Genomic DNA, 17,647 nt, shown 5'->3' on the forward strand with positions numbered 1-17,647 from the left:
TTGCATTTTAGGAAGATCACATTGACAACTGGGTGGTGGTTGGACTAGAGTGGGGAGAGACTTGAGGCAGGATGGCCAACCAGCAGGCTATTGCAGTAGTCCAGGTGATTGAGTTGTACAAATGAGTGTATCCTGTCTTGTGAGGCATGGAGCTATTGCAAGGGATCCATGTCAGTATTATTAAGTATATTTTGAGTTTCTTTCCCTGTTCCCACCTTCAGATGAATTGAGAACTTTTCACATAGAGCAGAGGTAATAAAGACGCAGAGTAGATATACTCTCCAACACTCCAGAGTGCAGCCTGGATAATTCACAATGTAATTGAGAAATATTTAACAAAATAAATAAAAACACAATAAAACACAGATAACATTGCATTTTAAAAATGAGTCATTATGCAGCCTGCAAGCATCTTTGTGTTCAATTTAGTGGCCCCTTTTTCTGTTGAGTTTGATATTACTGATGTAGAGTCTCTTCTATAAGAAAAAATGTAGGAGGTCCTGGGTATGGTTTGTATTGTTGAAGTAGCTCTTGTGTTTGGCAGCTGTGGACAGTTATGGTCAAGAGTTGGAGCCAATGTGATAACTAATAGCTTTTCATTGTTAATAAAAATATCAATGAAATCCAGTCTTTTTCAGGCTGTGTTTCACTTCAGCTTCTATTGACTTGAAGTGTATGGAAACTTATTTTTAAATGAATGCCTTTGAAGATGATAATACTGATGATAATTAAAATTGATGTAATTTGATTTGTATCTATGATTTAATTTGTGAAACTTTTTAGCAAGTAAAAATTAGATAGCAAACTGATTTAAAATATAAACATGTTTTGATGATTTTTAAATTTTATGTGGTAAATCCAAAGATTGTATGTACTCCACTTTTAAAAATCAGATAATCATGATCACAGATATTATTGAATCAAAGATTATTGAAGGATACTAGGAGATTGATGTGATCCAGGAAACCAGTATTTCAAAAGCCTACTCTGTTCTCTCATCTTGAAACAGAAGGTATTTGTTGTGTCATTATATATTTCGTAGAGACCAGTTTTTAAGCATTTTTAGTCCATTGATTTTGCAGTGTGCTAAGATTTTCATTCTGTTGATTTTTTAAAAATCACTAATTCATGCATTGAATTTTTAATGCTTTGGTAAATTTGCATAATTTTCATTGGAGTATGGGACTTGAATAGACTTCAGCTAGAAATCATATGGTCCAGCCCTCTCATTTTACAGAAGATAAAACTGAGCTCCATTTGAGTGATAGCCTAAGTCCACAAAGGCCATAGAAAGAGCAGAACCGCAATTCACACCCAAGTCTTTTGATTCCCAAGACAGGGATCTGTCCATTCCCTCACCTCCTTCACTCTGCCATAGGGTTAGATGATAGACTCTTTTGTTCTTATTTGTTAACACTAAACTAAGGTGATTCAGTGCTCATGGAAGTAAGCAATTAATTAAAAGGGTTACGGTTAAGATTATTGTGAGGAAAAACTGGGAACCATATTTCCACACAGCTTAACCACCCTAACAACAGTGCACTGGCCAGCATTACAGTCATCTTATTAAACTATATCTGTTAGCTAGTTTGTACAGAATTTAAAAGTCTTTTTTTTTTAAGTGGACAAATAGTCAAATATATCTTTCTGTTCTATTACATGGTTTTTATTTTTCTGTTCACTTCCAGATCATTTGGCACACAAATGGAATCAGTCTGCATAGTGCCCATAGAATTGCTTAAGAGGGTCTGGCTTTAATAATAAAATGAAAGGCTCTGGGCTTAAAAATTGCTAAATAATACCAAATTGAACTGCATTATATACACGTGGTTTTTTTTTTCCCCGTTTCATACCAAAATGTGTATATATGAGTAAATGAAAAGGTGTTAAACACTTTATTATGTGCCAAGCACTGTGCTAAAAACCAGTCCCTGATTTCAAGGAGCTTATATTCATACAAAGAGATAATGTACTTAAGGGAATAGTGACAAGTGAACATCACTTTATTCTCTCAGGGATGTTAAGTGTAACCAAAAGAGTTCCACATATTCACATATCCCTCCAAAAAGCAGCAGCAGAATTGATTTGATCCTGGGTCTAGAACTGGAGGTTATGGCAATAAAGAAGTTTATGCATCTTAGCCTGGATAATCTAATGACTGTGGAGGAGGGAGCAAAGTGAAACACGGTTGAGGCCTACCTGAAATAGTGTTCACATTATTAAAGACAACCTCCTAGCCCAGAACTGTTGTCTTCTGTGACCTCACAAGCTTTAGGTTTCACCATTCATTATCTCTGTTAGGCAGTGGAAATCCAGATGGTTACAGAGAATATACAAGTTACTGAAAAGATGGCCTCCTTTAGTGTACACTTGCTATTGTCTCTGTTTCTGTCCCTGGCACATTGCCTAAGCATTAAGGCACATCATGATGTGTCTCCTTAACCATGTTTAGATTTATGTAATAAAATTAAGTAATGCCTAGGTTCCTTCCAGTTTTAATAGTCTATGAGTCTATCATTGAATATATTACTTAGGGGTTTGGGATTTTTACCCCTATACAAAAATATTGAAATCATTGTTTGAAATTTCCAGACTTGGAGGCAGTAATTTTTTTTTTAGTGATTCTATCTTTTCTACAGTTTTTATTCTTTAGTAATATTACAGAATTAATTTTCTAAAAATAGGGGGACTTTTAAGCCACTGTAACATAATAAAAAGTAAAGCTTCTGGTTTGTGCTACTTAAAGAATTTATTTTGTTTAATAGTTTGCTGCATATATTCGAGCTGCTGTCCGAAAAGAAAAAGGTCTTCCAATCCTTGTAGAACTGCTGAGAATGGACAATGATAGAGTTGTGTCTTCTGTGGCAACTGCTTTGAGGAATATGGCATTAGATGTTCGTAACAAGGAGCTTATAGGTATGCTGTGAACCCATTCTTGAATTCACTTGAGCTACACAGGAAAACATAACCATCACATTTTTCTTTTGAGACTAGATTTTATCAAAATCTAAGCACATTAATTTTTCTTTGCCTGGTCCTACCTTGGGTAACCATTCTTTTTTTCAGAATAGCATAGGTCCTCAGGTAAACTTTGATAAGAGAAGACATGACCATTTCCTTATATGAAGGCAAAGCTATTCATATTGCTTGAAGCCAAATGTCTTTTTTTAAAGCCTACAATTTTGTTTGTTAATCATGAAACCACCTATATGTGGTTTTTAAAAAAAAAAATTTCTTCAAGCATTAATTTTTTCCAAATTCTCCCACACATAGCATGGGGGAGGGGGAGGGGAGACAGGGAAGTAGAATAAGAGAAGAAAAATAAAGCTTTTATACAAATAAACATAATCAAGCAAAACAAATTACCATATTCCCCATGTCCAGAAATGCGTGTCTCAATCTGCATAGTTAGTCCATCACTTCATGGTCTGGATCTAGGTAAAACAGTCTTCATCATTGATTCTTTGCAATCACAGAGTTCTTAAATCTTTAAAAATTGTTCCTTTTCCACAATGTTATTGTCAGAGTATAAATTGTTCTCCTTGGTTTTCCTCACTTCACTCTATATTAATTCACACAAGTCTTTTAGAGTTTCTCTTAAACTGTCTCTGAACATTTCTTACAATATAATAGTATTCTATTATATTACTATGCCACCATAATTTATTTAGCTATTCCCTAATTGACAGGCAATCCTTTAGTTTCTAGTTCTTTGCTAATTAAAAAAGAGCTATTATATAAATATTTCCTTGAATAAAGGACCTTTTCCTCTTTCTTTGATCTCTTTGGGGTATAAGTATAAAAATGGTATCTTTGGTTCAAAGTGTATACACATTTCAGTGGCTTTTTGACCACAATTCCAAGTTGCTTTCCAGAATGCCTAAACCCATTCACTACTCCACCAACAGTGCTTCAATGTCCCTGTTTTCCCATTGCTCCTCCAGCCTTTCTCATTTTCCCCTTTAGTCAACTTTGTCCATCTAATGGGTGTGACATGGACCCGCAGAGTTGCCTTAATTTGCTTTTCTCTTAGTATTAGTGATTTGGAAAATTTCTTCATATGGCTGTAGATAGTGGTCCTTTGACCATTTATCATTAGAGACTCCCCATATTTTAAAGTACAAACCTTACAACTTTCTAGAATAAAAAATTAACTTAAAAATTTTCTAAGATTTTTCCCTTAAAATTCACCTTAGATTTGTGAATATCTTTGACCAATGTGCACTTTGGTCATATGGTGCCATTGTAACCAAGTTCTAAGTAGAGCTATTTATAAAATTCAGAATTATTAGTTGATAATTGATCAGGAAAAGTGCTGCTATTTTTTAAAATGCCTAAATTAATATATTCCTAATGTATTATTGGTATCACATAGCAATATGTTGAGCCAAATTTTTCTCTGTAGAGATAAAGCTTCCTCCATACCCTCACTACTACAGAATATAGCATGCACTGAGTTGGAGTATGAGAATTATCATGTGACCAGCTTCTGGATTCCTTTACGAGGAATTTCTTGTGTCTCTAAGGTGTATCTATAAAAATTCAAAAGCAAATCTGTATGTACTGAAATTCTTTACCCAAGAGACTGATCAAGGACACATGAACCCACTTCGATGTGACCCACAAACATGAGGCTTTTTCCACACACAGTTCAGACCTTTTTATTTCATGCTCCATGTTCCTACCATAGCAAATTATAGAGGGAGTCCTTAGTGCAGTTAAGTTTATGGCAGCCCACAGGCTATTGAATCAGGCAAAAAGTAACAACATAATAATATTCTTACAGGTAATAATTACTTGCTAAATATTTGCTGAGAACCAACAGTACATTAGGCATCTTATAAAACATAAAATTAGATTTTTAGGTACTGCCCTGCCCTCCACTCATTCAGCATTAGCTGTGGCATAAAACATGAAGAAGGGAAGAATGCAACAGTACTAACAGTTTAGTTAGACATTCTAACCCAGGCACAATGATAATACAAAACAGATCCCATGAATCACTGTAAATATACGTAAATCCTTTACAACCACATCATGTGGATGAACCATTTTATGATATGTTGTGCGAAACTGAGCTGCTATTTCCCACATTTTGCCTTCCGTTTTTCATCACAGAATTCATCTCAAAGAACTTTTTTAAAAAGCTGAATTTATCTGCTTGTTTTAAAATACTTAAAATCATTACTTTTCCTATTAATGTTGTCTTTGAGTTTTTCCTCTGACATATATCAAATTACACACACATACAGTTAATGTCTCTTTGTGTGTCTTTCCCATCTGTTGCTCACCATGGTATATAAACAGATGTTTAATAAAAACTCCATTAATAGCCATTCATTTACTAGTTCAGAAGAAATAAGAAAATATTTACCTAAACTTTGCTTAATTTCCTTTTTCTATACTGCAGTTATTACTGTTTGTCATCTAGTAATTGAAAAGTTTAAAAATTGAGAAAGGATCTGTTAGAAGGCAGACAGGTGAATAGAATATTTATAAGAGACCCTTCTGTTCCACTCACTCACCCCAAACTTCCCAAAATAGAAAATAGAAAGCTTTATTGCTATTGCTGCTATTTCCTGTGAGGGAATATAGTCATAATTTTAATTATGTTTTCTGTTTTGTATTTGAATTTTCTTTATTAAAATTGCTATTGACTAATGGGTTCTTATACCCCTGATTAAAATTACATGCCAGGAACTGGGCTAAACTCTTAAGGAGATAAGAATCACAACAAGATAGTCCTTGTCCTCAGTGTGCTTATATTCTGTCAGTACCAGTGGTAAAGGATTTTATGGCACCTTAACGTGACCTATCTTTGAAGAATAAGGTTTCCAAAAGCTTCCTGAAGAACTCATGGCAGTCTTAGTTTTTTAACATCTAAAAATTAAGATAAGAATCAAATTTCCTGTATTCTTTTCATTTTTTTCTGATTTAAAATAGTACAGCTAAAGGAAATTCGATTGTTATATCCTAGTCTGTTCACTTATTTGTTTATCCTTTCATTAACATAGGGCCATATACATCCTAAGTGATTCTTTAATGTTGAAATTAAGGAAATACTGAAGATTGCAATAACCGGTTAGAACAATTGTCATTTTCCATTTAGCTATGAAATTTGCCTTTGTCTTTTTTGCTTTTGAAATTTATCTCTTGTGATACATACTATATACCACCAGAATCTTGCAGTAGCTAGTCCATTTTGTAAATGAACTTAATTTTTGTAATTTGGCAGGTAAATATGCTATGCGAGACCTGGTAAATCGTCTGCCAGGAGGCAATGGTCCAAGCATCTTGTCTGATGAGACCATGGCAGCAATCTGCTGTGCTCTGCATGAGGTCACCAGTAAAAACATGGAGAATGCCAAAGCCCTGGCTGACACTGGAGGGATCGAGAAACTAGTGAACATAACCAAAGGGAGAGGGGACAGGCAAGTGTTCTGTCATAAGAAGCCACTGCTGTGAAGATTCTGCTCTTCTCATCACTTTATAAGCAAGGATCTTCATAAAGAATGAATTTCCTCCTTTCTGAAAATGATTTATTTCTCCATTCCTTGTAAATTGATAAAACTTACCCAGCTTCCCACAGCTGCAGCCTGTTTTGTGGGTAGAGCAGTTATCTGGCATGTATTCCTTTTTCTGTTTTTATTTTATTATAACACCTGCCATTCTCTTGTCCTTGCCACCATTTCCAAAGTGCCATGTCGCTATATGGTAGCATATTGTAGACCCATAGCTTGAACCTCCTAGGACAATAAGCATAACTTAAAATAGAATATTGAGGCTAATCTAGATTAGAATTTATCCACTGCTCACTTGCCTGTATTTCCAGGATCTGCAACTGGCTATAATAAAGAAATGATATGTTTTGCCTCAGAATTCCACTTTCAGATGCATAATATAGAATTAAAATAGTTCTTCTTAGTGTCATATAGCACCTAGAAGCACCCTTTCTTGGTCTGTATAGTACCTCTTTGCTCCAAGATGAAACTCAATTGAGGAAATAGCACAGAGGAATATTAGAAAATCAGTAGCACAAGGAGTATTTTGGAAAGGCTGTGGCAATGGTCAAGGCTATAAAGTTGCCTTAGACTACTCATTGAGCTTAGCCTACTTAATCAGTGGAATTCCCCAAAGAAATGTCAGGTTGAGAAGGCTAGGCATCTCCTATACCATAATGATAAATGAACCTCTCAAAAGAGCAAGATAACTGTCACCCTGAAATAAGTAAGATCCTAAAACATACTAACTTACTCTCAATAAGCCTACTCTGCCTAACATTACCCTGTGTCAGAACATCACAGCAACATTAGTGCAAGCCCCAACCTAGGAGACACGTAACAAAATGAGGAGCCCCTTTGGTGGAGAGTGCAAATAGATTTTAGTATTTGAAATAATCAAAAAGTGAATGCTTTACAAGTCTGAATTGACACCAATAATTACAAAAGGATATCCATCCATATTCCCCTTCTCTGTCCCCTTGAGATTCTAAAGCAAGAGTAAAGTGCAGAATGTTGCTACAGTTCAACTGAGTCTGAGTAACTAAGCCAAGAGAAATTATTATATAATTTCTATAAAATTATTTAATGCTATAAAATTATTAGCAATATGAAGAATCCAGAGGAGCCCCCATCCAAGGGCCCACCATGAACACAGTGGGATATGTACAAGAACAGATCATACTCATCATTGGCCAAGCGAGAAACCCTGAAAATGCCAGGGCAAGGGATAAAGGAAGTTGTGACAAGCATTGAGTAGATATTACCATTATCAATATTTAGTCTATTTTTTTTTAATTAAAGTCCAAGTTTTAAAGATTCAGAAATTTTTCCACTATATGCAAAGTAGCATATATTCATATGGAACTAAGTGGTCCCTTTACCTGTGATCCTGAACTTATAAAATTCTTGCTTGATGAAGTTGTTTGTAGAATTTTCAATAAAAATAATAACAACTAAGATTTATAAAGCACTTAGATCGTGCTAGACATCACACTAAATAAGAACATTCCCAGTATTGATAAAATTATTATGGCTCTACCACCTAAATGCAGATTTTACTCCTTTGTGGCTATCCCATCAACTTTACCGTCAAAGAAGGGAACTGAGGTCAGTTGTTACAGTGATGAAACCAAGCTCAGAAGCAGAAAAAGTAGCCTAAATAATGTGATAGAAAGTCCTCCATCAAAAAGTACCCCACCCCCTGCCATGGTTTATCTGGGGTACCTGTAATTTATCATATTTATTTGCATTACTCCCTCAGTGATTCTTTTTTTTAAATATAAATTAAATCATTGTAAAATGACTAATCCTAATTAAGTCACTAATTTAGTTTGATTTAATGGGATTTTATCATTTTTTCATAAGGATGATTGGGCAACTCTGAACCATGGGGTGAGGGAATTCCAAAATTTTCCTGCTTCACAATGCTGCCATGAGCCAGACCTGAATGAGCTTTCTAGGATGTCTCTTCACTACACACTGAAATAAAAAATAAGGAGCACAACTACTGCTTATTCATTTCTCACCTTATGGCTCCACTTTGTAACTAGGAACAGGTATAGGGATTTGGCCAAAATGGTAGGAGATGGAAAAGGAATTAGACTTGTTCTGCTTGGTTCTCCAAAGGAAAGAGTCAGAAGTAATGGGGAAAACATGCCACATCCACTATAAGCTTGATATTAGGGGAAATATCCTAAAAGTAAAAGCTGTGCCAAACAGAAACGAGATGCCTCAGGAGCAGCAGGTGAGTATTTGAGATTTCCAAACAGAAGTTTCAGTGACTAATTATATCATAATAAAGAACATGGATTAGACTAGATGACCTCTGAAGTCTTTTCCAACTCTAAAATTCTCTTATTCTCCAACAAAATCAAGTAACTATATCTGAAGTCAAATTTTGGATGTTAAAATGTGTTCTCAAAAAAAATTGCATACTTGAGATTGACTAAGCGCTGAGTTTGCTATTTCTTCTGAATTCTCAAATAGCTATTGCCCAAAAGGTCAGTTTTCCTAGATATCAGTCCTTCCTGTGCCTTTCTTCCATCACTAGAAGCGTAGCACTAGTGAAGCATTAGCACCCATGACAAACTCATTAAATGCTAGGAAACGATGATCAAGTTCATTTTGTCTTCAGAGCTCGTATGGCCTCTAGACCACTCTTCCCTAAACACCCAAGATGTAGGAGGTAGGTTCATGGCAAAGGGAAAGTTAAGATCTAGAAAAGTTGTGTGGCTGATACCTAAGGAAACATTTCCTCTACATTGGTTAACCCATGTTCTACAGACTTCAGTCTTGCCATAAAAAGCTAGTCACCTTATATGTTCACTTCTGAGTTTCTGCCTCCTTTCAAAATTTAAATGTGACCAATTCCCAAACATTAAATTGCATTGATGATTTTTCCAAACAGCCTTTGTGTGCTAGAATTCTTAGAAGGGTGACCTCCTGTCCACTTGTTTGTGAACTGAATCCTGTCATGTGGAGTCTGATACTCTGTTCAGAATTTCAGAGAAGGACCTGAATTCATTACCCTCTCTTCTACATAGATCATCCCTGAAAGTGGTGAAAGCAGCAGCCCAGGTATTGAATACATTATGGCAATATCGGGACCTACGGAGCATTTATAAAAAGGTGAAGTACAATGATAACTGGCATAATTAGCATTCATTTGAAAACACATTCCTAATAAATTATTATAACAAAATGTCATGATTTAATCTGAAAGGTTGGGTTTTTTTTTTCTTTTAACACCGCAGGATGGGTGGAATCAAAATCATTTTATTACACCTGTATCAACATTAGAGCGTGAGAGATTCAAATCACACCCTTCCCTCTCAACTACCAACCAACAGATGTCACCTATCATTCAATCAGGTCAGTAGGGCAACAGGCTCCTAAGAATATATTCGTTTCCATCTCTCCTGCCACTTTTTTTCCTTGGGTAGAGAATATCATATATGCCTACTTCAGAACCTACCATTCCCAGTCCTTGAACATAAGACTTTACTAACTCCAATAATCTTCATTTGTCTCTAGAAGTTACATAAATCTCCTCCTCTTGTCCTTTAAAGCAGCCTGGGGTCCACAAATTTGGCGGTGGTTGGGTGTTTTGGTTTGGGTCTTTTTGGGGGGAGGATGGGAAGTCAAATATTTTACCATGCATGTATGGTTTTAAAGGAGTTAGCCCATCTAACCATAAAAAAATGTAAATATAACAAACTGGAGAAAGACGCTAGACCTTTATATTTTCTCCAACTGAAGGGAAGAACAATAATTACCCTTTAAAAAAGAAACAATGTTCCCCTCTAGTTGTTTTTCTCTGTTGCAAGGGAGAGTAATTTTAATCTTCTTTCTTATCTAATTTTTCCTCACCTTTTCCAAAGCCAGGATACCTTAACTAGGTAGAAAGGGATTTTAATATATTAGTGATCCTGTGTATTTGATTTTACACATTTTAAAACATTCTTCTGAGAAGGGGTTCATATGCTTTTTAGACTTTAAGTCAGTTTAGTCTGAATTAGCATCCATTGTACTTAGACTGTGAATAACAGAATAGGTTATTTCTCATGTGTACAACTGTGACTAAAAAAAAGAGTATGAGATTAGTGGCTCTTACCACATAATCTGCTTTTTCTCTTTATATTGAGAAATCTTTTTTTTTTCTTTTTGGAGGGGAGAGGACAGGGCAATTGGGGTTAAGTGACTTGCCCAAGGTCACACGGTTAGTATGTGTTAAGTGTCTGAGGCCATATTTGAACTCAGGTCCTCCTGACTCTAGGGCCGGTGCTCTATTCACTGTGCCACCTACCTACCCTGAGAAACCTTTTGAAATCATTTATGTCCAGACTTAGGCATGCCTCGGGTTTTTTTCGTTTAATTGTGCTTAGCTCCTTTAAGGAAACCCTTGCCTGTTTTATACCTTCCTGAGCTCCTAAGTTTAGCCTAAGGTACCTTTGCTTTCCCAGAAGACTCAGCCTTCTAGGAAATGAGGATCCTAGAAATAGCTGTAAGAGAACTGTTAGGTGAGATGCCAGGAAGCATTTGTGTTTGCACAGGCACCTAGTAAGACATGTATGCAAATAATTCAATTAATGTATGCACATAATATCAAAATAAGATATGTTTTGGTTCCCATATTTATCATTCTTTTTGGTAATTTAATACTAGAACAGGTTCTTACTTTCATTTCTTTATCTTGCTTATGGGACTGATGATAGTTTAGCAGGCACTTTCCCTGTTCTGATACCATCTTAGCGAAGTCAATGATTAGAAATTTGGCATTGCCAATGGCATGCTTATCTGCAGTGAATACTCCATGTGAATTGAAGTTTTGCTCCTAATTATGTTCATTTTCCTCTGGTAAAACAAATTTATGTAAGTTATATCCAAACAAATACAATTCACTGCAAACTTAGTGTTGCCAAGGATTATGGGGTATCACTGTCAAAGATTACCTTTGGCCATGTTAGCAAATAATTAATGATAGTTATACCAAAATCAAGGTGTTTTAAAATGGAGGGGAAGAGTGTTGTGTGGAAGTTTCCCATTCAGATTCGAATTATTCCCTCTCACTCTTCAGAAAGAATAAAAAGAGTAGTTAGGTACTTTTTTCCTGTCATTAAGTATTTTAACCCTTATTATAGTAGACTTCTAAATCTTTTTAAAGAGCAGATTTTTTCATTTTAATTGGGGTCCCTCAGTTAGCCCAGACTTTAGGTTTCCTAGAATTTAGAATGGAGGGCAAATTAAATCATCCTAAAATCCCAGTGCTTCTCACTCTAATCATGCAATCTCATAATGAGGGGTATATTTGGAATAATTAGAAAGCAGGCATGCTATATCTTTCCTTTATACAGAAATTCAATAATATGTTCCAAGGACTTAAGTTTTTATATGCAACTGAAATGAGTTAATAAAATAGCAAATATAACTCTTGAGTGGCTAATATATTGTTATTTACCTAATTTTGAAAGCCTAATTCAAGCCATTGGTATGCTTCACTTGGGAACTGTCCGTTTCTTTGGATCAAATTCTATAACAGGAAAGTTTATAATTTAAGATAATATGAAGTACTAGCTCTTCTAGCAGACTGCCCAAGCTCCAAGGTAGTTCCATATGGACCGTTGTTATTTTGCTTCTTGTCTTGTTAAATGCTTGACTTCTCCTGCATTTCACAGTAACTTTCAGATCTGATTTTATTATCAAGCTGCTGGGTTATTTCTAATCACTGACCTTTATTTTTCCCGGGAGGATTTTACTGAGACACTAACAATCTTCTTCCTTTCCTTCTCTCTTTCTTTCTCTTTTTTTCCCCCTCTCTTCAGTTGGCAGCACATCTTCATCACCAGCACTGTTAGGAATTAGAGAACCTCGCTCTGAGTATGATAGGACACAGCCATCTATGCAGTATTACAATAGCCAAGGTGATGTCATACATAAAGGCATATATGCTGGTAAGATACCAGTTAGGTGTATGATGCACTACTTTGCAATGCTGTGTATTTCCAAACATATGCTCCGTGTGGGAAGCTATAATATGAGTTATTTGAAAAGTCATCCACTCTTGTATTGAGATATTCCCCCAACAGCAGCCAAGAGATAATCAATTCTCTGTTCCATTTGCATCTGCTACTCCCCACTTTCCTGGTCCTTTTATGATTTTACTTAGAATGAACTACTTTAGTAAATTTCAGGGCCATCATTGGCTACAAAAAGATTTTGTGTAAGTAAAAAGAGGCATGTTATCTAGATGGGAAATGAGTTATAACTACTCTGTGGTACAGTTACTTATGTTTCTACTCTTTTCCCACTTTTATGGTCACTTTATCTCTTTTTACTGCATGTATCAAAACTACTTTCTTTATAACTTTTCTTCAGCTATATCTTAGAGTGGCAAAGCTCATGAATAAGAATGAGAAGGATGTGTGTCTTTACAGAGAACAGACTCAGAAAATAGTCAAATGTATCTCCCATGAGACTGATATGTTTAAATAGATAAAATACTATTCTGTTAAATTAATGCTTTCATGCCTGATATAGAAAGTTTTGCATAGAATTCATTTGAGAATCTGACCTTGAATAGTTATGAAAATTTCATTTTTTCTACACTTTTGTCTGTCTTGTAAATTATAATAACCTAGAGCTTCCAAATAAAGCAGAGTGAGCCACAGAAGGGGAGGGGGGAAAGGACACTTCATGTTCAAAAAGCCTATTTATTAAAAAGAAATAAATAAAAACTGGTGGCAGCTTAACTACTGCTGGGGGAGTAATCTCACTCGGTCTGTTGTCTTTTAAATTGTGATTTCACACAACTGTTTACTAATTGTGTATTGTTACTATGGCGATTAATAGCTACATAACATTGCAGTTGCTATATTTCAAACATAAAGCTCTTTCCAAGGAAATGCACATTAAAAACCTGTATTTGTCATTTGAGATTTGCTGCAGCTTGCTTTGTTTTAAAGAGCCTTTCCAGCTTGCAAACCCTTCTAATTTTTCTATTTGTATCTTCTTTTACTTGCATCAATAAACTAATTTGTCCCAGGTATGTTTTATTTTTCCTCATTTTGTTTTGAATCTATATTAGCATTAAAAATAGAGTAAAGAGAGCTAATTACAGTATCAGAACTCTTCTCATGGACCCTCCCAGGAACAGATCCCTAATTTGCCTGTTTCTTGTGACTGTAAACAGGCATTTGGACTTGCAGGAAGAATATCACGTGTATATTTATGTCTTGTAAATTAGCCCCTTTGAACTCATGTTAATCCTCTCTTTTAACTGGGGTATTAACTCAAACTGATATTTTGGAGGTGTTCAGCTTAGCATATTATATTTCTCTTCCTTTCCTTAATGATTTAGCTTAGAAACCCTAGAAAGACAAGTTTTGCTTCTATTTCCAACTTGAGATATCCTTCTCTAGCCCAAGTGGCAAAGCCTCAGCCCAAGAACCCAGCAAATGAGATCCTTCACATGAACCTGCCTCTGTTTACAAAGATTGAATCACACCTCAACAAAGGGGCTGAAATGTTGCTCAGCAGTTAAGGAGAAAACTTTCTGATAAATTCTGCATTATCGCAGCTTCTGTTAGCAATTTTATCACAAGTATGCATGAGGCATATGTTTGCTGTAATCATTTGTCCTCGATGGTTCATAAGAGAAAGGAGACCAGGTTAAGTCTCTGATTCCAAAATAGTGACTTTTATAAGCCTGAAAGTGCTGCAGAGAAGAGCAGGTCTTATCCAGGCTTAAACTCAGAACATCATTGGCCGTAGTGTAGTCAGACTGCAGAGGCTAATGGATCGAAGTGATGAAGCACTAGTTTTAACTTCATAAAATATTTTCTTACAGGCTCCAGCAAACCTTCACCAATTTACATCAGTTCCTATTCCTCACCAGCAAGAGAACAAAATAGACGGCTACAGGTGAATTTGCAATCTCATTTTAAAAGAATGCTGATAGCAGGGATCAACAACACATAATAAAAATCTTTACACTAAGCTAACACCACCGAGTAGAATCCCTTTCACTTGATATCACCTGTTTGAACAAATTTCTTTTCCGAACCATTCTCAGATCCTTGAGTCTGGGAATTGATGCTGTTAACAGGACCACACAGATGATGAAAAGCAACCACTCATTGCTTTCCTAATCCATTCGGAGAAGTCTTTAAACATACTGGAGATCCATTTATCCTGTGATAGCCTTTCCTTGCCCATTTTTCATCTAAACTTGAAAGTCTTTTCCTTGCTCCTCTATGTAGGCAAGAGCTAGGGGCCACATCCTTCTCTAACCTCACTGTTCACTTCTGTGAAAGCACTCTCCTCCTCTGCAGTGGACTCTTCTACAGCTTTCCTGGCTAATGGGTGTGTAGGACATACTGAGTCCTGGCTACTCTGGGTTAGTTGCTGAAGCCAAGATTGAGTTAGTCTGCTAAAGTAGGAATTGAAGGATATTCATCAACTCTGCTCTCTCCTTCCATGATATGTTGTTTTTCCTTCTGTCTCTGAAGCCATAATCTTATAAACAACTTGAGGTTTTCCTTGAGCCATTGAAGAATTATTCTATAACCCACCAGAGTTTTAAGGAATTAATATGTTGAAAGTACCTGAAGAAATCATCTAATTCATCTTGTTACCCTCCAGTACAATTTAAATAAAAACAGTCCCCCCCCCTAAAAAAAAAAAAATGTGATTTAAAACTTCCAGATAAGAAAGTTCCACATTTTCTCTCATTTCACAAATTTCACCAGCAAAGAAGGGTTTTTTTTCATCTGCCCTTAGCCAATCATACCATAGTTTTGGGGAGTCTGGGGGTGAAGGGTGTTGTTGTTTTTTAAAGGACTATACAAATCATATTAACAAGCTGAAAAGGAAGAATTTAGACATAATCTTCTCTGTAATATTGGAGATTTAATTCTATATTGTGGTATTGATATCATCATATGTTGTAATTTGTTAAGTGTTGCAAAATAAGAAGAAATTGACATGTAGTGATGAGAGAATGGAATTATTCGATCCATCAAGCCTAATTTTGTTTTTTTAAACCATTTTAAGAAAAAATTAGAATAAATATGCTTACAATGCTAGAAGGTAGCATGATATGCATTGTCATTATCATGTCCTTACACCTAACTAGGTATAGTCTTTACCTTTTAAATATGTGTTAGTGTCATGCCTTTTGCTCTCTATCCATATTTACCTCTTAATCTTACTCCTTTCTTAACTAAAGATTGCCTCTGCTTCTGTAATTCTTACTCAAAGCAAATTTCAGAAGCTTCTATTCACCAAAATGGGCAAGACAGAGAACTTGTCTCTTTTAAAATTGGGGGAATCAAAAAAACATCATTGCCTTAGTACAATTCTGAAAATCGACTTTGAAAGAAATTGTACAGCTAAGTCTTATTGTCTAAGGTGTATGTCCTCCCTCCTGCCACTACCCCCACAACAAAGAAGAAAGTTAGAAAAATTATTTCCAGATGATCTTGTTGTACCAAAGTATGTAATTGGCTGGCAAAGTCCTAGCTATTGAGAATAAATGTGCAAAATCTTAACCCTCTTTTTCATTGTATAGGCATCCAGATACAGAGTACCTGGTATCTGAGCTTCTCACAACCCCTGATTCTATTTCTATGTGATGTTATCAAGTGACATATCAGTTTATTCACTTGTACATTAAAAGCTGGAGGGGGATTGGGGCTTATAAAAAAGGTTTAAGGTCCTGTAATAAATGCACTGGGTTCTCCATGATCTGTTTCTTTTTTCCAACCTAAGTCCATGTATTACTGTCCTAGACATTTAAAAAGGGAACACACATGTTTTTCCTTAACTTCACATTTCAAAAGATTACTTTTATTTATTTTTTTCATTTTGTCAACAGCATCCACAGCTGTATTATAGTCAAGATGACTCCAACAGAAAGAACTTTGATGCATACAGATTGTATTTGCAGTCTCCTCATAGCTATGAAGACCCTTATTTTGATGATCGAGTTCACTTTCCAGCTTCTACTGATTACACAACACAGTATGGACTGAAATCAACCACGAATTATGTAGACTTTTATTCCACTAGACGACCTTCTTATAGAGCAGAACAGTACCCAGGGTCACCAGACTCTTGGGTGTAGTATCAAGAAACTCAGTAGAGGAACTCTTTTCTTCCTAACCTTGTTTCAATTGAGATGGAGAGAGATGTTTATTGATTGGATGGTGAAACATGCAAGTGAAATGGAAGGAACAAGGGAAGAGGTGGTTTTTTTTCCTTTGAGGAATTATATCGGGAAAGTGAGGAAAGCATTGGAAGCGAACTTTATAGCTCTGCTTAGATATTAGATCTAATTATTTGTAGTTCCTGTAGTGTGGTGAAGGTGTGGGCAACGTGATGAAAGGTATGAGAAATGGGTAAAATGAGTGGGGAGAATGTGTAGATCAAATCAAATTACAGATGATTTTTATGTGAATAAAGTCATGTTCTGATAGGTTGTACAGAAAAAAAAATAAAATGGATGCCCTTCTTGTTTTATTGCTATTACTAAATGTCAAGATTGTATGCTATTATGTCTTGTAAATTTCTTTTGTTGGTGTAAATATGGAAATGCCACATTGGTTAAAAGTGCCATCATTTGTAATGCAGTGTGTCATTTTAAAAGAGATTTCAAAAACTAACAATTAAAAAACAAATGGGAGACCCAAGAAGCTATTATCAATTTTTAAAATGCCATTTTTAAAAAATGAATAGTGTAATTTGGAAGCACAAAGTCCAGTCCAGTATAGCAATGCCGTTCCCATTCCCTGCCTCTTTCATAGGACACTTCACTGCCATTTTCTATGCACATGGAAGAAAAATAAATGTGGAAGTTTCATCCATGGAAAAGTGTTCCCTGCTCATTTTTATTTTCTGTATGTAATACGGAGAAACAAATTTAATAAATGTGAAATCTAATTGCATGTTGTAAGCAGCTTAAATATATTAAAACCATTTTCACTTTTTCCTAATTTTATCCAGTTAAACATTTTCATGTCTGGTTGACAACATCAAAGAATTATGCCTCATGATATTTTTTAGTTTAATGCTTTCTTTTTCCTGAAAAACTTTTATGAATTTCATGTATTCTGAAGTTTTATTGTATTTTAATTTGACTACTTGTGTCA

The 17,647-nt window shown here is 35.5% G+C and overlaps 1 protein-coding gene across 10 annotated transcripts in view; it reads left to right on the forward strand.

Moving 5' to 3' along the window:
• The window catches only part of PKP4 (plakophilin 4), a 260,863-nt gene extending 243,420 nt beyond the window's left edge, over positions 1 to 17,443 (forward strand). For 6 of the 10 annotated variants that reach the window (XM_069080737.1, XM_069080738.1, XM_069080747.1 and 3 more), the window contains 7 exons: positions 2,766 to 2,916; positions 6,236 to 6,431; positions 9,545 to 9,629; positions 9,755 to 9,872; positions 12,323 to 12,451; positions 14,347 to 14,420; positions 16,375 to 17,443. In XM_069080737.1, the coding sequence (XP_068936838.1) occupies positions 2,766 to 2,916; positions 6,236 to 6,431; positions 9,545 to 9,629; positions 9,755 to 9,872; positions 12,323 to 12,451; positions 14,347 to 14,420; positions 16,375 to 16,623 (1,002 nt within the window). In that variant the 3' untranslated portion in view covers positions 16,624 to 17,443. The remainder of the gene's footprint in view (positions 1 to 2,765; positions 2,917 to 6,235; positions 6,432 to 9,544; positions 9,630 to 9,754; positions 9,873 to 12,322; positions 12,452 to 14,346; positions 14,421 to 16,374) is intronic. The other 4 variants (XM_069080741.1, XM_069080742.1, XM_069080739.1 and 1 more) reach the window with 3 other exon arrangements.
• Positions 17,444 to 17,647: the final 204 nt, after the last annotated feature.

Source organism: Petaurus breviceps, unplaced genomic scaffold, assembly GCF_028583685.1.
Source record: "Petaurus breviceps papuanus isolate PSGF00001 unplaced genomic scaffold, PetGlider_PUasm1.0 91133, whole genome shotgun sequence".
NCBI lineage: Eukaryota > Metazoa > Chordata > Mammalia > Diprotodontia > Petauridae > Petaurus > Petaurus breviceps.